Source organism: Neolamprologus multifasciatus, chromosome 4, assembly GCF_963576455.1.
Source record: "Neolamprologus multifasciatus chromosome 4, fNeoMul1.2, whole genome shotgun sequence".
Classification (NCBI taxonomy): Eukaryota; Metazoa; Chordata; class Actinopteri; order Cichliformes; family Cichlidae; genus Neolamprologus; species Neolamprologus multifasciatus.
The window spans coordinates 31,398,620-31,422,941 of NC_140442.1; the positions used below are offsets into that span (position 1 = coordinate 31,398,620).

General features: G+C 48.1%; 1 protein-coding gene across 4 annotated transcripts; it reads left to right on the forward strand.

Moving 5' to 3' along the window:
* The first annotated feature begins 1,769 nt into the window (after positions 1 to 1,769).
* Positions 1,770 to 24,269, forward strand: nbr1b (NBR1 autophagy cargo receptor b). 4 transcript variants are annotated; one of them, XR_014873551.1, is made up of 24 exons: positions 1,771 to 2,037; positions 4,509 to 4,571; positions 4,757 to 4,775; positions 4,870 to 4,892; positions 6,819 to 7,007; positions 7,095 to 7,172; positions 7,251 to 7,519; positions 9,358 to 9,483; positions 9,706 to 9,912; positions 10,316 to 10,475; positions 12,005 to 12,088; positions 12,171 to 12,356; positions 12,604 to 12,720; positions 14,468 to 14,543; positions 14,975 to 15,085; positions 15,365 to 15,541; positions 15,680 to 15,952; positions 17,980 to 18,163; positions 18,246 to 18,491; positions 18,968 to 19,053; positions 19,140 to 19,212; positions 19,962 to 20,055; positions 20,503 to 23,618; positions 23,658 to 24,268. XR_014873551.1 is itself a non-coding variant. In XM_085155598.1 (23 exons), the coding sequence occupies exons 1-23, from the start codon at positions 1,936 to 1,938 to the stop codon at positions 20,674 to 20,676; spliced, it is 3,117 nt and encodes a 1,038-aa protein (XP_085011724.1). In that variant the 5' UTR covers positions 1,771 to 1,935; the 3' UTR covers positions 20,677 to 23,630. The 4 variants fall into 4 exon arrangements, 2 of the variants coding, with proteins under 2 accessions (XP_085011725.1, XP_085011724.1); XM_085155598.1 differs by lacking the exon at positions 23,658 to 24,268 and having other exon boundaries at positions 20,503 to 23,630; XM_085155599.1 differs by lacking the exons at positions 19,962 to 20,055; positions 23,658 to 24,268 and having other exon boundaries at positions 1,770 to 2,037; positions 20,503 to 20,684.
* Positions 24,270 to 24,322: the final 53 nt, after the last annotated feature.

The window sequence follows — 24,322 nt, forward strand, 5'->3', positions numbered from 1 at the left end:
GAGGGACAGGTGTGTTTGAGCTGTGAGGGACAGGTGTGTTTGAGATGTGAGGGACAGGTGTGTTTGAGCTGTGAGGGACAGGTGTGTTTGAGCTGTGAGGGACAGGTGTGTTTGAGCTGTGAGGGACAGGTGTGTTTGAGATGTGAGGGACAGGTGTGTTTGAGCTGTGAGGGACAGGTGTGTTTGAGATGTGAGGGACAGGTGTGTTTGAGCTGTGAGGGACAGGTGTGTTTGAGATGTGAGGGACAGGTGTGTTTGAGATGTGAGGGACAGGTGTGTTTGAGATGTGAGGGACAGGTGTGTTTGAGCTGTGAGGGACAGGTGTGTTTGAGATGTGAGGGACAGGTGTGTTTGAGCTGTGAGGGACAGGTGTGTTTGAGATGTGAGGGACAGGTGTGTTTGAGCTGTGAGGGACAGGTGTGTTTGAGCTGTGAGGGACAGGTGTGTTTGAGCTGTGAGGGACAGGTGTGTTTGAGCTGTGAGGGACAGGTGTGTTTGAGCTGTGAGGGACAGGTGTGTTTGAGATGTGAGGGACAGGTGTGTTTGAGCTGTGAGGGACAGGTGTGTTTGAGATGTGAGGGACAGGTGTGTTTGAGATGTGAGGGACAGGTGTGTTTGAGATGTGAGGGACAGGTGTGTTTGAGATGTGAGGGACAGGTGTGTTTGAGATGTGAGGGACAGGTGTGTTTGAGCTGTGAGGGACAGGTGTGTTTGAGATGTGAGGGACAGGTGTGTTTGAGATGTGAGGGACAGGTGTGTTTGAGCTGTGAGGGACAGGTGTGTTTGAGATGTGAGGGACAGGTGTGTTTGAGATGTGAGGGACAGGTGTGTTTGAGATGTGAGGGACAGGTGTGTTTGAGCTGTGAGGGACAGGTGTGTTTGAGATGTGAGGGACAGGTGTGTTTGAGCTGTGAGGGACAGGTGTGTTTGAGATGTGAGGGACAGGTGTGTTTGAGCTGTGAGGGACAGGTGTGTTTGAGATGTGAGGGACAGGTGTGTTTGAGCTGTGAGGGACAGGTGTGTTTGAGATGTGAGGGACAGGTGTGTTTGAGATGTGAGGGACAGGTGTGTTTGAGATGTGAGGGACAGGTGTGTTTGAGATGTGAGGGACAGGTGTGTTTGAGATGTGAGGGACAGGTGTGTTTGAGCTGTGAGGGACAGGTGTGTTTGAGATGTGAGGGACAGGTGTGTTTGAGATGTGAGGGACAGGTGTGTTTGAGCTGTGAGGGACAGGTGTGTTTGAGATGTGAGGGACAGGTGTGTTTGAGATGTGAGGGACAGGTGTGTTTGAGATGTGAGGGACAGGTGTGTTTGAGATGTGAGGGACAGGTGTGTTTGAGCTGTGAGGGACAGGTGTGTTTGAGATGTGAGGGACAGGTGTGTTTGAGCTGTGAGGGACAGGTGTGTTTGAGATGTGAGGGACAGGTGTGTTTGAGCTGTGAGGGACAGGTGTGTTTGAGATGTGAGGGACAGGTGTGTTTGAGATGTGAGCACCTGCCCTGGACGTTTCTTCCACGGTCATATCAAAAAGCTTTAATGACGCTCCTGCACAGTTGAAACAGCTTTGTGCTGATGTGCAGGGAGCCATCGCCCAGAAGCGACTAGTGGAGCCAAACCAACCCGTGCGTGGCTCTGTTTTCGTTAGAGGAGCTACAGCATCGCGGACACGAGCCAACATGGCGGCGTTACACCAGAGGGGGGCAGTAACGCGACTCAGAGGCGCAGAGGCAGCCTAAAGAAGAAACTGTTCCGGACACGTGGTGCAAAGTGGGTGTGTTCATCGCGCTGATGTAAACACAAAATACGCCTCACAGCTCGACGGATAATCGTGGTGGACTGAGCTGCTGAGGTTAACCCAGAAAGAGTCGTCGGCGGTGCGGAAAAGCCTCCGTGTACGTCGCGTCTAATATGCGCTAAAGCACCGAGGGGGGCGCCATGGATTTCTACATCAACCTGAAGGTGAATTTCAGGGGAAATTCCAAGAATTTCCTGCTGTCGGGATCCGAGACCAAGAGCTGGGAGTCGATGGAGGCCATGGTAAGCAGAGACGAGCAGCAGGCCTGCTGTCAGACACGACGCCACACGCAGGGCGCTCACGCAGCACACGGAGGGATGGGGGTTCAGGGGGCTGACAGAGACACGGGGCAAACGCTTACACCTCCGTGTGAGAGGTGCCGTGAGGCGGAGAGGATTACTCCAGCCCGAGCCGTCACGGTGAGCGGCCCAGCCCAGCGGGTGTGACGCCGACAGTGTGCGGGAAGCACCGGGAGTGCGTCACGTCGTGCAGACCGGTGTCCCAGCCCGCTTCGTGACGGGCCGCACTCATTTAGAGCAGCTTCACAGGCGGGCCGTGATCCCTGCTTAGACACCGGGCTGATCAGGACGCGCTCGTCCTCCAGACTGAGCCACACTGTTGTGTACGTCAGAGTGAAACACACCGAATAATAGAAAAATACCTTTAAGGCTCTGCGTGGGTCACCGTGGGCATCGGGGAGGTAAAGGCAACGAGTCAGACAGGCCCGTACACATTCCTGCGTTTTGTGCCCAGACGCTTTATGTCAACACAGCAGCAACAGCGTAGCCGATTCACCGCCATGCGCAGTGGTTCAGTCCGAGTGCAGGAAGTAAACACGAAACACCCACAGAGACATTAAAGATGCTCCACGACTGCAGCACAGCAGGAGCTTGTGTTTGTGTTTGTGTCCTCACTGGCAGACGCTCCTCATGTGTAACTAACTTCATTTTGCTTTCCTGACGTTGCCAAAGAAAATAGAACAAATAGAAGCATTTCCACTGAGTAAGCCGTAAATTTCTGTAACACAGTAACAGATCAAGGACAACAACCTGGAGGATGAAAGCCTGTTTGGGCTGCTCGCTGAATTTTATTTATATCTGTTATCAAGCATTGATTTAATTCACAGATACATATATTTGCCATGTGGTGTAATAACCATAGGATCATATAGATTTGAATGACAGAGCTCATTACTGTGTTAAATCTGAACCAGAGTCTGACATGCACCTCCTCAGAAATGTAGCTGCACACTGCAAGGATGCAGAGATCCAGAGCTGCAGTAGGTCTGTTTGTGCTGTGCAGAGTAAAGGAGCCCTGAGCAAGAGCCCAGTTATACATGACTGGGACTGGAAATGCAGTAAGTCAGGAACAAGCAGGTGAAACAGGCTTGGAGCTCATCGTTGGTGTGAGTGCTGCTGAGTCACAGACGTGTGGCTGCTGAGACTGTTGCAAAAGGTTTAGCATTGACTGTTTTTCATTGTGAACCAGTGTGAGCTTATATGTGTTCGTGTCAAACGCATTGTGCTGCTCAGCATGTAAGCAGCTAGCAGGAGTATAGATGGAGGCCTGTGACTGCTCCCTGTGGCTGAGGGATCCTGATAGTAAACATGCAGGAACAACAGCTCCGTCAGTCCTTCAGCAGCTGACGCACTCGTCACACACAGTTGTGATGTCGTCCTAATTTACAGTCATGGATGTGAATGTGTTCACGCTGTGCCTGATGTGGAAAGTGTACACTTCATTTTATTGTTTTGCTGTAACAGTTATGTCAAGAGAGAGTACTTGTGTTACAGTGTGAGCATAATCAGAGAGCTCGGTGCTGACAGGATGAAACCTCCAACAGGATCAGGCTCAGGGGGGGGCACGGTCAGCAGGTTTGGGGGGGCCTGGGTGAAACACAAACTGCAGGAGATAAATCCACACGTGTTTGCACAGTTTTGTTCAGCCTAAGCTGTGACTGAAGTGCAGACGCTGTCAACAGAGCTCAGCTGAAGTGTTACAGTAACTGAATCAAGGCAGGAAACCATCTGCTGACGTTCGTGGGCTTTTGCTTGAGCTGTGATTGGTTGAGTGCAAAATATGAAAAAACAATTCTTCTGTGTAAAACAGTTTTAGTGTGTGACCTTTGACCCTGTAGGACAGTGTGTAAGAACTGCTTTGAACCAGAAGTAAGCAGCAGCCCTGTGTGGGTGTGGTGCTGTCAGCTCTGCAGGATGTGACGGGCTCATCATTCAAGACTTACAGGAATGAAGTTCAGCAGTGATTCATAAGCAGTCAGTGTGGGGAAGCTCTCACTGCAGTTCTGGGTCAGATCCAGATGTTTCCACAACAGCCTGATTATAGAAAATAATTGTAATCGTCAGGTCCTGAAGTAACAACATGTTCTGAGTTGTCTTGATGCGGCTCAGTCGTCCAGGTGAGGAAATCCCAAAAGGTTGATTCTGTTGTCAGTGACTGCAGGTTTCCAACCTTATAAGCAGCACATCTGCATAATGACCGACACGAGCACCACTGGAGGAACTGTGGGTCAGTTTGTGACCATTAAACTGTCATGATCATTGATCAGTGGCCTCGAGCACCGTTTCTGAAAACGCAGCGTCCAGATGAACAGAGTCAGCTTTGCAGAGCAGGCATTCAGAGCTGCTGTGTAGCACCACACTTCTGAGGTTTACAGTGAAGAAGTGACTTTGGATGTGACGTCTGTCTGTTACAGGTCAAGCGCTCCTTTGGCCTGTGCAGCCTGCAGCTGACCTACTTTGATGAGGAGAACGAGGAGGTAAGAGCCTGAGGAGTGCGAGTGAGATTAGTGAGTAGGTACAGCTAACCTGCAGCAGTAGAGTGTGGTAGCCTAGCTGTGGTGAGTTGTGCAGTGAGCAGCGCCTGTATAAAGGAGTGAATTCCTCCATGTAACACATTCTTATCACATGTTTCTGTAATCGTCTTCTCCTTTTCTTCCTCCAGGTGTCCATTAACAGCCAAGGTAAGCACACCTGGGCAGTCACATGATGCTACACGTTAAACAAAGTCCAAATCAAAGTGCACTCATGTTAACGTCATTTCTGCTTTTGTTCCAGCTGAGTATGAGGAGGCTCTGAAGGTAAGCTCACGGTTAAAGTTTGTTGTCATTTGCTCTGCAGAACACAGACGTCATGCAGAGCACCTGCTCACTCTGCAGGCTCCCTTCACACCACTACAAGAAAGTAATAATAGTAAAACAGTGCTTTGTAAATGCTGCAGCTTATATGTGCGTGTAAACAGAATTTAAAGTGCGAGTAGCTGCAACACGGTCACAGTGCTGACATATACAGAGCAATATTAGGGTGTATATGTACAAAATGGCAAATTTACAGTTATGGATGAACAGTTGGACGTAGGCAGAGGTTCAGCAGCCTGTGGATAGAAACTGTTAGTGTGGTTGTCCTTGCTTTCACACTCCTGTTCCTTTACAGCACAGGAAAGTGGAAAGTTTCTGTGGCGTGTGTGTTAGCTCGTTGTGTAAGCAGCACCTGTTTACTTTACATCAGCTACGATGTGTCGATTTGCCAGTTAACCATTAAACGCCCTCACATCCAGCTCCAGCACAGATCCCTGACTTGTGTGTAGCATATATCCACCTTCACTGATGGGTAAGGCGGAGCATCATCTGCATAGAAACAGAACGTAGCCAAACATGAAGCCCTGTGGAACTCCACAGTTATTCTTGGTGTATTTACGGAGGATATGTTCATGCTACCATCCACCATAAGCTTCTATTTCATTGTGATGTGATATGAAGGTGTGTTTTTACCATCTGTGATTATCTCTTTTACTTATATTCAGATCATTTGGCCACATGTTGATAGCCACAGCTTTCCAAATCCAGGCTTCTCCACAACTTTGATCTGTTTAATTGATAAAGAAATAAAGTAATAATAGCCTACTGGTGTTTATCTCCTTTCATGGTTTGTGCAGTTTGACCCATGAAAATAAAGACTTCCTTATGAGAGGATCATCTGTCGCCCAGCTCATATAGGTCGTGTCCAAATTCATGGGCTGCATCCTCCTGAGGACCCGGCCTTCGCGGTCTACGTGGGCCGGAAGTAAATGGCGTGGGAAATGTGACGGTCTAGCCTTCTGATTAGTGTCACCGCTGTCTCGGTGGAGTTTAATAAACTCAGCCGTCTGCTCCTTGATATCTAAAATATAACAGGACACTGGTGTAAACTCTCGACCGTCTCACACTTCTGTTTAATCGGTTTTCTGTTTGACGTTTATTCAGCTGTGTGAAAACCACCCGGGGGATTAATAAAGTTTTATTTTATCTAATCTAATAACTTTAATCTCAGCCAAACCGATTTACTCACGAACAAATAAAACACTGAAAAAAGCCCAACAATAACATTTTAGGTTGTCTAAGTGACTTATATATTACGTTTAACCTGAGTAGCGATGATCCGCGGTGATCTGAAGATGATGTGCCAGGAGTTGTGCCGTTCTCGGCGGCTTCAGTGACCCTCGAGCTCCCGGCGAGCTATCGAGCTGGTGGGTAACAGACGTCTCCGAACACGTCGAAGCACTTTTGCAAATATGCGATATCTTGATAAACTGAGCAGATATTTGATGTTTACACAGCTACTTTCTCGCCTGAAAATATGTTAAAAGTTTATTTTGTGACCCAGAAAGATTAGTAAGAGTAATTTTAAAACTTAGTAGCGGCCGCCATTGTTGGAAACTGGAGTTTGGCTGGGCCGCGCTATGAATTCTGGGATATGGTAGGCCACGAAGGACACACCCGACCCATCCTTCAAATTCGGGGAAAAGCAGGACGCATTTGTCGGCTGCATTCGGAGGAGTCTATGAGTTTGGACAGCCTTCGGCGCGTCGCTGTGACGTAGTCGGTCTACAAATGCGTCCTCAGGAGGAAGCAGCCCATGAATTTGGACACGACCAGTATCGCTGTGCTTACTGCTCTTAAGTGAAGCGTTTGTGTTGTCTGTGACAAATCTAGCGGAGTGGAGAAACTGACGGCGTGTTTGTTTCCCAGAGTGCAGTGAGGCAGGGGAACCGACTGCACATGAACGTGTACGAAACTCGAGGCCAGCCGTCGAGGGTTGCCACCACCAAGGCCAGCGGAGCAGAACCCAAGAGGGGCTTCAGGCCCCCACAGCACTGCCCTTCACTCGCTCAGGTGGTCAGCCGCAAGGTCCAGGCTGCAGTGCCCGAACAGGGCATGGTAAGAGCCAGCACACAGGCTTCTCACTGCATTCATCCTGCTGTGCCCAGATGTTTGGATGCACATAGATGTTCTTTGGTTGCTCAGGTGATCATGAAAGAAGTAAAAGGGACCAAAGAAGAAGACAAGACTCCTCCAGCCTGGTTCACCTCCTACATGGAGAAGGTAAGAACATCCTGATGAGTGTCACAGCAGCAACTCCGCTAAACCACTGATTGCTAAAGTGCTCGCTGCTGCCTTCAGTTTAAGGACCAGGTAGTTCGTGAGGCGGTGGAAAAGATCTGTCGGGAGTTTTCAGGACAGTGCTGCATCCACAAACCCCTGGGAGGGGGAGGAGGAGCAGCAGGAGGAGCTGGTGGAGCTGGTGGAGGTAGAGTGGAAGCTGTAGGAGGAGCAGAGACCCAGCAGGTCCCCGAGGTGTCCTCCTCCACTCTGCCTGGAGCTCCGTCCTCCTCAACTCCTCCCTGCTCGTCCTGCAGGGGGCAGACTACTGGAGGAGGCTATCAGTGCAGGTATGAGTAAGTCTTTGGATTCTGCTTGTTGATTTGTCTTTGCTGGTGAAACACGCTGTGTTGCAGTAGGTCTGCGTTTAACTCTAACAGTATACAAATGAATGAGCTGGAAACGAGCAAAACGTTGTTAGTAGAGCAGGGCGATGTGAGCAAAATATTTATCATGATATACATTTGAAAATTTGCGATAACGATATAACTGATGAGATAATTGACACGAGACAAAATACTTTACAACTCCACAACTTTATTAGCGCAAAAAAAAATCAATGTATTTTCACTTAAACAAGCAGCTGTTTTTATCTGCATTAAAGTTATATAAACATTTAACAGTGCAAATGCAAATTCCTGTCTGACAGTTTAACCAAAAGGCATTTCCAGTGGAAACTGGCCGACATATCCTCAGCATAACCATGTATAATATCCACAAAACTTAAAAAGAGGTTAAACACACACAATACGGTAACATTATGTTGAAGCACAGTACGTATCACTCCGCGAGGCTCCGCCTACGATAGCCGTAACGCTCCGACAATCCATCAAGCGGTGCGGCCAGTGTTGCCAACTTAGCGACTTTGTCGCTATATTTAGCGAGTTTTCAGACCCCCTAGCAACTTTTTTTCTAAAAAAAAGTCGCTAAAAAAAGACGTGAAAGCGCATATCGCTTTTACTCTCAACAAGCAGCGGGTGCTGTAATGCAGTCAGTTCTTCTTTTACTCTTATGCTGTTTTGTGGATCACAAGGTTTAAAACTACTTATAAACACACACACAAAGTAACTCCACCAGAGTGCCTATTTCGGGTCACTTTTGCCGGTCCAAGCCCGGATTAAGGAGCAGGGTTGGAATTGTGACATTAAAAAAACAATAATTGCTAAAAGAAATTTAATTTGTAGTTCTAAATAAACTCTAAATGCATTTAGGACGTTTTTTTACTCACTTTATGTCTCTTCCACGATGTTGTTTCTCTCTCCAGCAGCGTAGGTTACAATTATATTAGCATGACCAATTATGCAAATTAGGTGATGACGTCATTTAGCGACTTTTAGGACAGCCAATAGCGATTTTCCTTACTGAGGAGTTGGCAACACTGGGTGCGGCTTCGTAGCTTAGCAAAGTAGTACTGAAACATTTGATATTTGACATAAAATTGTTTCGAGGTCAGTAAACACAACCAGAGTTCATACATAAGGCACACGGGATTATAAGGGGCTCTGTCGACTTTCAGAAAAATCTAAGGATTGATTTTAAGTGCGCCGTATTTTCCAAACAACACGGTAATAACGACGGCCCGCTAGCATGCGCTACCAAAAATAGTGCTTTGTTGTGTATCTGACGGACGAAAGCTAAACCAGTTCCACACCAGTGAAGCTGCAGCATTTTATAAACCAGTTCTGGTTCATCTGTTTCATTTAACGATCCACTTTCACTCTTCTCGTTCTGCGTCGCCGCCATGTGCGTATGAAAACAAAGGCACTGCGCCTGCGTGTTTTACCCATATTCTATCGCGATATTTCATTTTCCTATCGTTGCCCAAAGTTACACCGGTATTACCGTGAACAGTATGATATAGCCCCGCCCTGTTACCAAGTGAACATTTCCCCTGTGGCCTCGCTGCTGTAAAGGCTCTTGGAGGATGTTGGTGCTCTAACTTCAGCTCTGCACACAAACTGCTGCAACGACCGATCGTTGCAGTTTGATCACACTGTGCAGTTCCTCACGTTCTCCTTGCATGCAGGGAGCTGTTGTCTCTGCAGATTGTGAAGCTGAGTGCGTGCTCTTCATCACGGTGTCAGTTTTACAGTCTCACGTTTCCTCTCTGGGCTGTTTCACTCCACAGCGTGTGCACCTCCTGTACTCTGTGCGAGCCCTGCAGCTTCTCCCACGATCCCAGTCACAATCTGGTGAGAGCCAGGACTCCTCTGTCCATCCCGGAGCACGGATCGCCGGCCCCAGACCACAGCAGGTGTGACACAGCTACTGGACGTTAACACGTGTTCATATTTACCAAAAAGCACAAACTAGCTTCATATTATCAGCTTTACACACTAAATATTTAATAAAAACATGAATGTTTTGTTTTAAAGATGTATGAGTGTGAGCGGATGCAGGGCTGTCTGAATCCTGCCCTACACCTGGCTGTAGACATAATGCTGATCTTACTTCATCTCCATCCATCGTTGTTCAGGTTCTACAGGCGGGGGGATCGCAGTTTCCGAAAGGCAGAGAAGCAGCGGCTGAAAGCCGAGAAACGCCTGCTGAAAGCTGAGGTGAAGGAAATCCGGAAGCAGCTGAGGATGGAGAGGCGGGGCATCCAGTGGAGCTCGTCCCATCGAGACGGAAGCTCCTCCCCCGTCCTCCTGCAGCCTCGAGCCACACAGCACAACAGCCCAGAGTAGGTCCCAACAAGTTAGGCTGCAGGACGCACTTATTTATCTCAGTGTCGATCTCCTCATGTGTGATTCCAGAGTAACTCCAGTTTAGTTAAACATCAGCACCTGCTCACACAGTCACAGGGAGGCGCTATCAGCTCGTCAGGGGACGAAATGCATTTCTGTGACCCTGAAACAGCTTTTTTCCACCTACTGCGGCTCCCCCCAAAGCTGAAACACATTTAAAGATGATGGTGATCCTAGATTGGTTACAGTGGGGAAATATGGCGAGTAGCCTGCAGCAGTCAATAAGGCGTCCATTGTAACCACTGCTCTGGAATGATGGGAGCTGAATGACGTTTGAATGAGTTTAAAGTGAGACGTGATGAAGAATTTGAATAAAGGGATTTTCCTCTTGTTGCCCAGGCGACCAAAGCGCCCCTGTCCCCTGGTGGTTCCCGCCATGACGGCAGCGTTTCTGGACGAAAACCTTCCTGACGGCACGCGTCTGCGTCCTGGGACCAAGTTTATCAAGTACTGGAAGATGAGGAACACCGGGACTCTCAGCTGGAGTGCTGAGACCAAGGTAACGTCTGTTTCTGCTCAGAGGGCTCATTAAAGCTTCTCCTGAGAGGCACCAGAATGAGACCTCGCCGTCTCAGAGCCGTGAATATCACGGACGCCTCCATGTGTGTGCAGCACAGACGTGATCTGACGGTGTGCTGGCCACAGTGACGCAACAACATTATTCGACCCACCATTAGATGTACTTTTGACATTTTGGGGGAAGTGTAACTGTTGGCTGGGTTGCCATAGAAACAGCTATACTCATGATCCCAGGTGATGAGCGTCACTGACCTGCGTGATTACCCAACCAGCAAAGATTCACAACTTTCCTGCTCCTCGTCACATCTCATGTGTTTCAGGCTCTCAGTCTCACACATCTGTGCTTTTAGTTTAAAGAGGCTCAGTTCAGCTGAACCCTGTTTCACTGTGACCAACCAATGCCTCCTTAACCCTTTAAGACCTACCATAGAACCAAGTCCGCCAGAGCTTATATTATATTTTTACATGCTGTGGAGCCATTTTTGGGAGCATTTCAAGTTGCTATACATCAATACAACCATTACAGCCTAAATTTTAATAATATGTATGCATTAAGTGCATAGTAATTACATAAATTGCAAAAAAGTGCAAGAAACTACAAAAAAATTGAAAATCGTTTTTGTTTTTTTAACATATATTTCTAGTTAGAGAAATTTAAGAGGCTTATCCCTCAAAACTGTAAATACAAAAAAGTTGCACAAAATAGTTTCCCACCACAGGACATTTATTTTGAGTGTCTTCATAGTTTTATTTTTGAAATACACCAATTTTTATACACTGCAGGAAAAACGAAAATAAATATTATAATGCAAATTTGCAAAAAAGCAGCATATGCATCAAAATAAACTATTTCCAGCAGTGCAATATGAGTCCTAAGCATCCCAGAAACCACACAGAAAGTCATAAAGTCAAACATAACTTTTAAAAACACCAGTATAGGCTCATGAGGCCCTGATGGTAAAAAACTACATTTCCGCGAAAATGACATCACTTCCGGTTTCGGGCAGGACACGGCGGACATGTGATAGTTCGCGCTGACGTCTATTCCCACATAGGAAGTGTTATGAACAGCTGATCGGATCGGCAAAGCGTGTTTCTGGAATATTATGTTTTTGTTGCTGCAAGTGCTTTTTATGCAGTTTTTGCAAAACTATATGTGGAAGGAAACTGTGACCGAGGACAAGCTGATGGCATAAGATGTAAGTACAACTCCTCCAGTTTCATATGCAAAAAAATTATTGCGCTAGCTCACGTGGTTGCAGAGCTACAGGGATTTAAAAATAGTTGCGCGAAACAGAGCGTGCTGCTCTGACCGGCTTTAAAGGGTTAATAGTGTTAATCGTGTAAAACCTTATTTAAACATTTTCCATCACGTTCAGCAGCAAAGTGCTGACGTTTACTGACCACAGAACATCACTTTGCTCTTTGAGCTCAACAGCTGTGGGAGGATTTGGTCCACTGTGTCAAACTCCCACTAAGGAACCGTTATATTATGTTTGGCTCCTGCAGCTGAAGTTCATGTGGGGAAACCTGGCAGTGGGATCTGGAGACCGCTGGAGGGAAGTGGCAGTTCCCTTCCTGCAGCCAGGACAGGTGAGTGTGAGACATCCCACAGCTGTCGCACGTGTCCTCGTGAAGCACTGAAACAAACGTGTGTGTGTGTGCGTGTGTGTAGGTTGGCATAGTGAGCGTAGCGCTGTGTGCGCCCACTGTGGAGGGCTCCTACACGTCTCACTGGCGTCTGGCCCACGCTGGGGAGCAGTTTGGACCGAGAGTGTGGTGCAGCATCGTGGTCGACCCTCTGGCTCCAGCACCCATGATGGCTGATGGGATCCTGGTTTCACCCTGTGTCACACCGCAGGTAGAATGAGTGCAGTTCAGGGAGGCTGAAATCATTTGATGTAACCTTGATTGTTCATTTACTCAAACTTGTTAACTCTGTAAGACATCCTGCAGTTTGACTAATGGGTGTGAGAGAGTTAGGGTGAGATAGAGGATGGTTGGTTTGTAAAGTTTATACAACACAAATTGAAGTTTAGATGGTTTAAAAATGAAATAAATTTCTGGATGTGCAAATTCACAAATGGCGTTGATGTGAATGTTTGCAGGGCAAGAACCCAGCAGCCAAGGATGGGAAAGCATGTGCAGCTTCCCGGGAACAGCCGTTACTGTCGGTGGACCAGGAAGAGTACTACATCCCGTCTGTAGACCTGCTGACCGCACAGGTAACCTGCTGTGACGCTCCTCCCCCATCCTAGCAGCTAAACTTCAGTATGCTAACATCACGCTACTGTACGTATACTTCAGCTGACATGAAGCTGGAATAATAATAATAATAGCTCATATTTAACTGTTTATTCAAATGTCCATGAATGTGCAGTGAAGCCTCTGTTTTTACAGATCAGAGCACAACTGTGTAAACGTGTTGCTTTGTAGACTGGGACTGGTCCACACTGGCCGTCAGTGTGCTGCTCTCTTTGATAGTAATCTGTTTATGATACAGGCTGAGATGAACTGTGACAAACGAGCAACAACCGTAAATCTGTCCACATGTTTCCATGGAGACTTTTAGTCTAATTTATTGTCATCACAATAAACGAGTGACACGATCCTCCAAGTTTGTGGTGCGATAAATGAAGAATGAAGTAACATAGAGCTTTTTAGTAGATACACCTACGGTCTGAGTCTGAGGCTACGTCCACACGTACCCGGGTATTTTTGAAAACGCAGATTTTTCTATGCGTTTGCACCTTTCGTCCACACGTAAACGGCGTTTTCGGTCAGTGAAAACAGACCTTTTTAAAAACTCTGGCCAGGGTGGATATTTTTGAAAACTCAGTTTTTGCATTTACGTGTGGACGAGAAAAACGCAGAAAACGCAGAAAACGCAGCGTCACACTGTGCGCCACACTGTGCGCCACGTTATTGTTTCGGTGAAATGAATTTCTACAACACTGTTACTGTTAATTGTCTCTGCAGTGTTTAAATGCTTACATATACACACACAGTTACTGTCCCTCCACACATACGACTCGGTTCTGCTTCTATGCCCCAGCTTTGTTTACTTTTTCCCACCGAGGCTTCTAGACTTCTGATTGGCCAACATTTCTGCACGGTTAGGAATATAGCGCCACCTGCTGCTTTGGCATGTTCCTAGCAGCGTTTTCCTTCATTTCTGCCTTTACGTGTGGACGGGATTATTTTTTAAAACGAAAACGGAAAATCTCCGTTTTCAAAAATACCCGTGTACGTGTGGACGTAGCCTAAGTGACAGCTTGGGGTTAGTATAGTTGGTCCATGCAGGATCGAACCACCGACCTTCTAATTAGGAGGTGACCTGCTCTACCACCTGAGTCTCACCAACCCCCGTTTGCTTTTGTAATTGCCTATGCAAGCCTGTGGGAGGGGCTTTTCAATCTGTTCCTCCAAAAAGTCAGCGTAGCGTGGCTTAACTGTGGGCCACATGCTGATTGGCTGACAGCTGGAATGGTTCGCGAAACACAAACACTCTTGTTTTCAACACTCACGTCCACTCCAGCTTAGACAGGGAGAGGCTGAGGTTTGCAGATTACACAGGAACTGGACTGAAAATCAGGGCGGCGCAGCGCAGCGCGGCAGGGCGGCGCAGCGCGGCAGGCATGTGTGGAGCCATCAGAGCCATCATTCACCTTCAATTTCACTGAAGTTATGCAAAGTCTCATTTTCCCAGTAAAATATAAAGGAAAGGGGTGTGGCCTATGACTCGTACTTACTACAGTGACACAGGCACTCAACAACCCTGCACTTGTAGCAATATTACTGTAACAGAACCAGTTGAGTCCTCTGTTAATAAGAAATGTGTTACAATGATTTGAAACATCATCATCTTCATTCATAAACTGGGGCGTCTGACTTGGATCGTACTGGTTTGGGGACAGGTCAGGTGACCTATAGACTAGCCTTGTAATCTGTTACCTGTTGTTCATTTGTCAGGATCTTCTGTCTTTTGAGCTGCTGGATATCAACATCGTCCAGGAGTTGGAGAGCGCCCCCACCAACACGCCTGCTGGTAAGAAGAGAGCAGCTGTTAGCCAGAACACTCGGTCCTGGTTTAGAGACGCGTGTCTGCACTACAAGCACGTCAGTTATATGAACAATGAAATAGTAAGATACAATCTGTTGCACCACAAACACCGACGTTCAAACTCTGACATGCAAAGAGCAGCAGATTTCCTTCAGACACGGCGAGCACAGCGTCCTCTGAGCAGTGGCAGCGTCGACACGCTGATGGAGGCGTCTGTGATTCAGACATTCATGTTTCTTTGACCTCGTAGTTTGATTAGCGTTAGGTGCTGTGACCCTGATCGAGCGGGGAAGCTGCAGACTATCTGAGTTTGGTTAGACACACCGCTTTCTGTGCTTTGTGCAGTTCAGGTGCTAAACTGGTGCTAAACTGGTGCTAACTGTAAGAGCTCAATGCTGTCTGTGTTTCTCCTCCAGACATGACACCCTGCATGTCCCCTCTGTCTCAAGAGGGCCCTCTGCTGGACAAGGGCAGCCCCTCCCTGGGTCTGATTCAGGAAGAGACTGAAGTCATCAATAGCATCATGGGTAATGAAGTCCCAGTCCTCCTCAGTGTTCTCCCAGTTTATTTAAAGGCTCTGTTGAAAGCGTAAACTACAAGTACTTGTTAAAGAAGCCACACCTGACTGACCTGATTCAGGTGCCTTGAAAAACCCTGTTTGGCTTCCCAGCATGCATTGGGGTGAAGCTGTTCACAGCCGTGCAGTTCGCTCTCTGAGTGTAAGCAGCTGTCCTGCTGATACAGCTGTGTGTGGAGAAATGAAATGGGCGTGTCTTGACATTTGTCGTCTCGCTGCTGGTCCTCAGATGTCCCCCACGGGGTAGGACCTGGAGCTGAAGGGGGCGGAGTCCCAGCTCAGGAGGAAGGGGAGGATGACATCAGCGGTACTCAGTTTGTTTGTGAGACTGTGATTCGCTCGATGACCCTGGAGGAGGCCCCTGATCACATACCTGTGAGAGGATCCTGCCCAGGAACAGGAAAAGGTCAGTGACACGCCCTCGGCGCCAGCTCGTGCTTTTAAACGAACGATCAATCTGTTCTGACTGGGATGTCTGCTTTAGTGTCAGCTGTCCACCGGACGGCAGCTGCTGTTTCACTGTGGTCCTCGTGTTTCCTTTCAGTGGTGCGTCCAGCTGCTCATGGCGGCTCCTCCTCGCTGTCCTGTCTGAGTAAAACGGTGAAAATGGAGGAGAGTCCCGACAGCTGCTCTAGCAACTCCAAGACTCCCATGAAGCCCCTCGTTGGTCTCAAGGCGTCCATCCCGTCCCCGCTGAAAGCCTCCCTGCCCACTCCAACGTCTGCGACCCTGAACGTGCTGCCTGGCCCGAGCTCGGCACCGGGGCCGCTCCACGCTTCAGCCGGGACCGCCGCGCTGCCAGAACACACCGCCACAGGTGACAAGTTGATACGTTGACTCAAGCAGCTTCTCTGTGAGAAACAGCTGTTTGCACCAGTTTGGGGGGTGAGCATTGACCGTTTGCAGGCTGTATATAAAGTAGAGGCGGCGTCTAATGTCAGTGAAAATGTCAGCGTATGACTGGCTGGACTCAAGGATAGTGAGGTGTGATGGCGGCCGTGGTCAGCTCAGTGTTTGGGAGGACCTCTGGAAACTCTTTCAGCTAGCATCAGCAGGAGGGACGCTACTAAAAGCCCAGGCAGCGGTGCTAACAGGGCAGCCAGCTGACACGTGACAGCACAGTTGAGGATCTGTGTGGAGCTCCTTCACCACAAACACAGGACAACTTTGTCGAGGGAACAGCTGTTTATTCTTTAAATGGAAGGTCCACAAGCTAATTGTCAGCTACTTCCAACACTTTGTACGACTGGGGCTGATTATTGGAGACCTTGTGTGTGAGGAGCAGGATTGTAAATTCTGGATTTAACAGGAAGCCGGTTTAGTTGCTACTATTTGGCAACAAAGGCGACAAAGCGGCTCACACAGGTTTCACCACGGTCATTCAGTTTAAATCCAAAGTGCTCCCACACTGCAGCCTTTGCGTTTGGCTTTGAATCGATTCCATCTCCAAATCTCAACTTGCATTTCTGTAGCTACTCCTCACGCTGCTGTCATGCACCTGACATAAGAGTTCACTCCTCCTTACGCTAAGGAAACAAGAGGGGAGGGGTCGGTCGAGAAATCAGACAGCTCTGTGTAAGGCCCAGGTGGGCGATAGATGATCCCTGGTTTACAGCTGGGGTGGACGAGGCTGAGCTCCAGGATGAATGAACAGCCTGTCTGGTCTTTGGTTGATAAGCTGGAAAATTGCTGCCACAAATAGAAAGACTCGGTGTTGATGTAAACGAATCTAATTAAACTAATCGATTTGTTGATCAATTTATTAAGTCGTGTACTAACAGAAATGATTATGTTCCTTTAAATGAATCAACCAATCACAGCAGATGGCCCCGCCCCTCCCTGAGCCTGGTTCTGCTGGAGGTTTCTTCCTGTTAAAAGGGAGTTTTTCCTTCCCACTGTCGCCAAAGTGCTGCTCATAGGGGGTCATATGATTGTTGTATGTATTCTTGTAGGGTCTACCTCACAATATAAAGCAATTTGAGGCGACTGTGTTGTGATTTGGCGCTGTGTAAATAAAACTGAATTGAATTGGACTTGGAAGAGAGAGACCTGATGTTTAATAATCCACATGTCTCTGTTTTACTCTCTGGTGCTGTTGTGGATACAGTATTGTTCTTTCTTTGTGATGTTTTTATGTTTAAGTTGTGTTTAGTCTGGCTGGAGCTGACTCAGTCTGGAGCTGACTCAGTCTGGAGCTGACTCAGTCTGGGAGCTGACTCAGTCTGGAGCTGACTCAGTCTGGGAGCTGACTCAGTCTGGAGCTGACTCAGTCTGGGAGCTGACTCAGTCTGGAGCTGACTCAGTCTGGAGCTGACTCAGTCTGGAGCTGACTCAGTCTCTGGAGCTGACTCAGTCTGGAGCTGACTCAGTCTGGGAGCTGACTCAGTCTGGAGCTGACTCAGTCTCTGGAGCTGACTCAGTCTCTGGAGCTGACTCAGTCTCTGGAGCTGACTCAGTCTCTGGAGCTGACTCAGTCTGGGAGCTGACTCAGTCTGGGAGCTGACTCAGTCTCTGGAGAGTCCCGTTTTGGGGGGTTTAATAAATTTGTCCAGATTTCTAGAAATGAGATGGTTTTGCTCCTGCTTCAAGTGTAAACCAGGCTTCAGCTAGCTCATGCGTTAAAACCTTGATGCTACGCATCAGGTCCACACACTACACACCCTCAGGTCCTCTTTTATGTTTCTAGTTACTTCTTCTCCCGCCATTTGTGGGCACGCCAGAAGTCAAAGCGAAGCTTGAACCTCTGTGTCATGAGTGGGAGTGAAGCATGTGTCCCAGCATGTGTCCAGCATGTGTGCGGCATACAGCAGCCGGTCACACCCAGTGTTTGCTTCCTCATCACAGGTGAAGCTGAGGAATCGCACATGGAGAGCATCTGTGTGGAGTCCAGAGTGAGGGAGAAGCAAGAAGAGGAGGAGAAGAGAGACGTAATGAGGAGTCGCTCCTCCTCCACGTCCTCCGAGGATTACATCATCATCCTCCCCGATTGCTTTGACACCACTCGGCCCCTGGGAGAGTCCATGTACAGGTACGAGCCGTGGCTTTGGAGTGTCTGGGAGAACCCTCGGCTGTGGGGCAGTAATCAGTGCTTTCACTTTGTCCCGCTGCAGCTCGGCTCTGTCCCAGCCCGGAGACGTCCAAGTCAAGACCGAAACAGACCCAGATACCCCCTCAGCTGAGCGTCGGGACAGCGCCGCAGGACAGGGGGAGGCGGACGAGGCGGATGAAGCGGCTCCAGGAATGGAGCTGTCAGGAACCAGCAGTGCCAACGATATGCTGTGTACGTCCCAGACGCTGGACGACGAGCCGCTGACTCCTGAAGTAGTCACCCCGCCTAAAGCTGTCGTCACATCACAGTAAGTATGAGAACGTTTCCTCAGACTGACCGCTCCACTGCTGCACCACATCTGTACGACTGTAGCACCTGTCATCTACAGCGTCATCAGGCAAAGGAGATTACTGATGCTTTATTTCCTGCTTATATACTCAACTGTCAGTCACACAGCTACTTTCATAAAATAGTTACCAAAATATGTTAGATGGTGTATCATCGAAAAACATTTTCCCTTCATTTAAACAAGATTCAAATACAGCGAGCTGAGTCATGAAGCTAACGAAGCTAACGAAGCTAATGAAGCTAACGAAGCTAATGAAGCTAACGAAGCAAACGAAGCTAACGAAGCTAATGAAGCTAACGAAGCTAATGAAGCTAACGAAGCTAATGAAGCTAACGAAGCTAACGAAGCTAATGAAGGGGCACAGGCGTTGTTGTTGTGCGGACACTGTTTGTCTGACAGTAAATGAGTGAAGCAAACATGTTTGTGTTCGACAGCCCAGAGAGCAGCGCAGAGAGGGAGGAGGAGGATGCCGGCGCTGAGGAAGGAGCGCAGGGTTCAGAACTGTACCAGACTGAGGACGGTAGGCTGCTTACTGGGTCTCGCTGTCCCTTCATTCACATTTCACTCTGATGAAGTCCATCGTGATTGCATCGTTCTGTCTTGCAGAAGCAGCTCCTGAGCGCGCTCAGACTGATACTGAAGCTACTGACACGGAGAAGAACGACCCCGAGGACCCCAGGTCTCTCTCTCTCTCACACACACACACACATGCGCACACACACACATGCGCACACACACACACACACACACACACACACACACACACACACACACACACACACACACACACACACACCACTGATACTACAAATCTCAGACATCACCACCATCATCCGATCACTTTGAATGCAGCTTCTGATAGAAACGGACAAACACAGGCTTCCAGGAGACGGGAGGCAGATTATCTGCTCGCTAACATAAAAGCTAAATAACGTCTTCATGTTAAAGTAGAGACTGTAACAAGCTGCCAGTCCAGCTGTCTGCTGCTGTGTGTCCGAGTTTAGCAGGCTCACAGGACGATTCGCTGCCTTTGAGGCTCAGAAAGTGAAGTTAGTGATGTACAAAGGTTCAAATGAAGCTGTTCGAAGTATGACTGTGCAGGCAGAGTCCTCACAGGTCAGCCTGAGGTCAGGGTAAGGTCAGCTCAGATGCACAGGAGTCGTCTCACCTCGGCTCTGTGCTTAGAGCCCGACCCCATCGTTGTGCTTCAACTAAAACAGAAGCAGAGTAATGTTCTGGCCTCCCGAGTAAATGACGAGCACGAACAGTTTGGATGGAGCACGAAGTCCAAGGATGCTTTCTGGTTTCTGTTTGCTGCTGTAACTTCTCCCCTTGCAGACAGCTAATAAACAAACGCACATCCATGAATAGTAAACACTGATAAGAGAGAACAAAAGGATTAACTCTCCAAATGTTTGCCCTCCTCAGGCAACAAGGCCTCACCGGCGGCCTGGTGAAAGGAGCTCTGTCAGTAGCTGCCTCTGCCTACAAAGCCCTGTTCACCGGACAAGGCCCCACACAGGTGACACACTTAGCAGCTTCTTTCTCCCACATTCACATTTGTGTATTTTGGAGTTTCCAGTGTTGAAGTAAACGTAACATCTCCTCGTCACAGCCCAGGTTTGACTCTTCTTTCTGCATGATAGCGATGCAACACATAGGCGACACAGTTGTGGGGCTACACTTACATTAATCAGTCCAATGCAAAGCTAACTGCACTACCTTGGAAAGGCTTTAAGCTGGGGCTGCATCCCTAATCCAGGAGCAGGATCAGGTGCTCCCTGATCAGACGGGTGCTCCCGATGCTCGATCGGTTCATGTTGCTGCTGCAATCATTGCTCTCTGGTTTTATTTACACAGCATGTTGTCAGCAGTCAGACCTTCAAACACTTCAGATACAGACTCGTTCAGGCCTGTGCGGTAATCAGTAGCTGGCTCGCTCGACTGACCCGATCTTGTTTCCACCCAGCCTCCAGTGGATGCATCCACCCAGGACACCATGATGGCCGTGCTGGTGGAGATGGGCTTTGCAGACCGCTCTCTGAACCAGCGTCTGCTAAAGAAGCACAACTACAGCCTGCTGGACGTGGTCAACGAGCTCGTTCAGATGACCGACAATGACTGGTACTCTACACGCTACTGACGACGAGAACGCCAAACTTTTCCTCCTTCTTTTCAGCTCTCCACTAATTTGCCCTTTTGGACCGAGGACTATACTGCGAGCTTGTACGGGGACATTCCAGCCAGCCCCGGATCCTCCAGCGGACCATCACCCACCCACTGTCTGTAGTTTTAGTACTTTCAGCGTAGATCTTGATAGTTGCAGGTTTTCTTTGCATATCTGTCTAAGAAAGGTGAAAACAGGCATTCTAGGTCTTCAAATGTGAATCGCACCACATGCTAACATCATGGATTTTAACGAAGCGTGAAGCGTGAAAGCGTTCGCTTCCATCAAACCTGAGCTGAAGTTGTGTTGGCTGCAGAAACTCCACAGTTGCTATGCAGGTATCCCAAACAGCTGCAAACGGCACCCTCACGCGCTTCCTTTTCCACAGCAGCAGACTCTCACCGGTCGCCTACCGAACCTGCTCGCTCAGAACATCTTCGGGCAAAAAGAAAATGCAGCTTCGTGCTGACGGTTCTGCTGAGGCATCAAGTCATCTCATCTCAGAGTCGCCTCGTCGAGCTGGCTCCATCGCAGCAGCTGGTGGTGCATGTTTCTGCGTCTTGTGGTGAAAACTGTAACAACCAGCCTGACTGGTAGTGAGCTAATGCTGTTCACGAAGCTAGCATTGTTTGCTAATTCCCTTTGGTTAGATATCATTGACCTGAGTCCCAGAGCAGCCTCACACTCTCGTCTGCACAGGGTCAGCTTCAGGTTTGCTTCTTTCTATTTGACCAGCCATTCCAACAGCTACTAATAACTTTATTATTGGTTGTAAATAATCAAACTGTAGGTGAGCAGAACTGGTGAGGTGATGTAGTGTGTGAGGCTTTACTGTGTAAGAAACTGACCCTTCGGTGTTTCCAGAGCTGGAGGAGCAGGACTGCTCCCACACATTCATGTTGATGTGACTTGTGATGATGAATGCAATGAAGTACTTGATGTTTAAATAGCCGTGCTATTCAAAACACACATTCCTCCTTTTTTTCAGTCAGTTTTCCCAGACGTGCTCAGATCATCCATCACTGAAGTCTGAGTCACGCTCCTTCATGCTGGTGAAGACGTGCGTGATGCTTTCTGCAGCGTGCCGTTCTGGTTGCACGTTACCTTTGTCCTGTAACTTTAGTCCATCACTGAAACTAAAGGGATTTTCTCATGTACACTAAATACAACATGTAAGCATAACCTGTTTTAGAGAAGTCATTGAAAACCTCTCGGTGTAGCTGAAACTGTGAGTCGGACTGTTAGCCGGTGTGTGATTTACTGCTGTTGTTGAGTTGTGAGTCAGTGGTGGTGAACAGACTGTCCCACTGCGTGATGGTTAACTAGCTAATCAACCAGGTTTGTTCAGCACTCGGAGCTGCAACCTCGCGGGGAACCAGTTTACCCAGAGCTGCTGTGGAGACACACCAGTTCCTCTGCACAGAGCTATCGTAGCTAAATGTGATGAGCCTGTCCTCCACGCGTTTCATCTTTTTATCCCCCCTGACTCCCCATGTTTACATGCTTCTACTGTTTTGAATGGAGACGCAGTCCTGCTGGCGTCAGTTTTGTGGTTTTAGACGAAGTTCATTATCAGCTGTTTGCTTTCAGTTGAAGGATTTAAGATGGGCGGACGCCTGCTCGCCTATTCTGTTTGTGGTACGTCTGCTCATTAGGATCAGCTGAGGGGCCCAGGTGATGGGATTAAGGTTTGGTAACTATAGTAACACCTTTGGAAATGGATTCTCCTCCATCCACTAGAGAAAGTTGAAAAGAGCGAGTCACGAGGGCTCGTTGCCACGTTTGCTGTGAATCCCACGCGTGGCGGCTCCACACGTTGACGTTGAGGCTTTGTCAGGTGAGCACAGTAAGGTCGCTGCTCTCGTCGGCTCTTCGCTCGTAGCTGACCCTGAGCTGACTTCATTAGTAAAGCAGTGGGCTGAGTTAGTTTAAGTTCTGCTTCGACTGCTTGGAGGCTGTTTGTAAGTTTGACGTCGTGTCTTTAGGTGTTTAAAGCCGTTCTGCAGTTTTAGTCTCATACTCTGTAATAAGGATGTTTTGTTGGTGTGAAGGGAAACCCTTTAATAAAAGATACACTGCGTGCTACTTTATGCCGTTACACATCCACGTAACCTCACGTCACATGGTGCCCTGTGTGTCGGTCTGCACTGGTGTGTGGTTCGTGGGGCTGATATGCAACACGTCTGCAGTCCAACAGGGAAGCAACAGTGTGGGCGGAGCCTGAGGCAGACGTGCAGGTCACATGGTTGAAACGATGTAAAGAACAGTGAGCTCTGTTTGTTATGAAGGACCAGCCACAGATGCAGCCCCACACTGGGCCACGTTTTTGACTCAAACAGCTAAAACATCTCACACGATGTTTAGATTTTTAAAACGCGAGTGGCTTTCATCAGTTTTAGGCATTCGTTGTTTCTTTTAGCGTTTCATGAATCACGCTGTCGGGTTTCACCCTCTTGGATGGGTAATTAATTTAAAGGTAAGAATAACAGTGTCCTGGGACAGGTGCAGGCCTGCTTCAGACGAAGGTCACGTGTGTGCCGTGTGTCATCGTGCTGAGACGAGTCGTCGTGTGTGCCAGAAGCTCTGGTTGGATGAAATGTTAAAACTGGGGAAGATGTATTTATGGAGGAAGAATGGCTCAAGCTTTTTTCTGTGTTGCACTTTATGAATATTGTATGATGTACAAATCAATATGTCTCCAATTAAATGCATTACACCCACCTGAGGTTCCTGCTTCGTTTGTTAGGAGCATCACGTGGAACTGAAGGTCACGTTTGTGACCTCACCTTTAAATAGGAGCAACAAACGTGCTAAATGAGTGTCATCATATATGTTTCTTTGAGCAAGTATCTTGTTACATTGTACCTCCTCTTTAAACAGGAAGTGACCTCTGATAGGCGGGTTGGAGGACAGCAGTGGTTTAGGCTGAGGAGGAGAGAAAGAGTAACTGAGGAGAGTTTGGATCTCACGTCCATCAGAGGCTGCTAGTAGCATCAAATACTATTCTGGGATTATTCTGATTATGATTTTTTAATCTTGACTTTCATGCCTCATAAAAGTGGGAAAGTTCTCCATGGACGGCCAACCCTGAGTCTGCTACATCGATTATTTAACCAGGGGGGCCAGAAGCAGCAGATGATCCATAAAGGCACAGCTCACTGAAAGCATCAGCATCCTCATCAGGTAGATGATGGAGAAGAGTGAGTCGTGCCACATACGTGTTAAACAAACCTGAATCATTGACATGAGTTAAAGTCTCTGACTGATGATCCTGACATAACAGTCAAAGGTGCACAAAGCTGAGGCTTTATTCAAACAACAGGGCTGAGTTTTCCCAAGTTTAGGAATAATCCTCTTCATCTTTTTATGCAGCCACATGATGCACACAATGTTCCGAAAACTGGGAGATTTTGTCCTCACGCTGCCACGTTTCACTGATAAACAGTCATTTCAAATAAACAAATTGTTCATTAGACACTGAAACGGACTCCGCGTGGGCACACCCACTCCGGCCTGAGTGGAAATGGTAAGTGGACTGCACTGTTATCTCTGCTCAAGCAGCTTCCTTCACACTGGAGGCAGCTGCGGGTTCAGGAGCCTTTGGCAGACTGGAGGAGTCACA

Excerpts from the sequence above, each read along its gene's own strand:
- nbr1b (XM_085155598.1), top strand. The coding sequence starts at position 1,936 with ATGGATTTCTACATCAACCTGAAGGTGAATTTCAGGGGAAATTCCAAG. Across the intron at positions 4,893-6,818 it reads AGTATGAGGAGGCTCTGAAG|AGTGCAGTGAGGCAGGGGAA; the intron begins GTAAGCTCACGG and ends TTTGTTTCCCAG. Across the intron at positions 20,056-20,502 it reads CCGGACAAGGCCCCACACAG|CCTCCAGTGGATGCATCCAC; the intron begins GTGACACACTTA and ends GTTTCCACCCAG.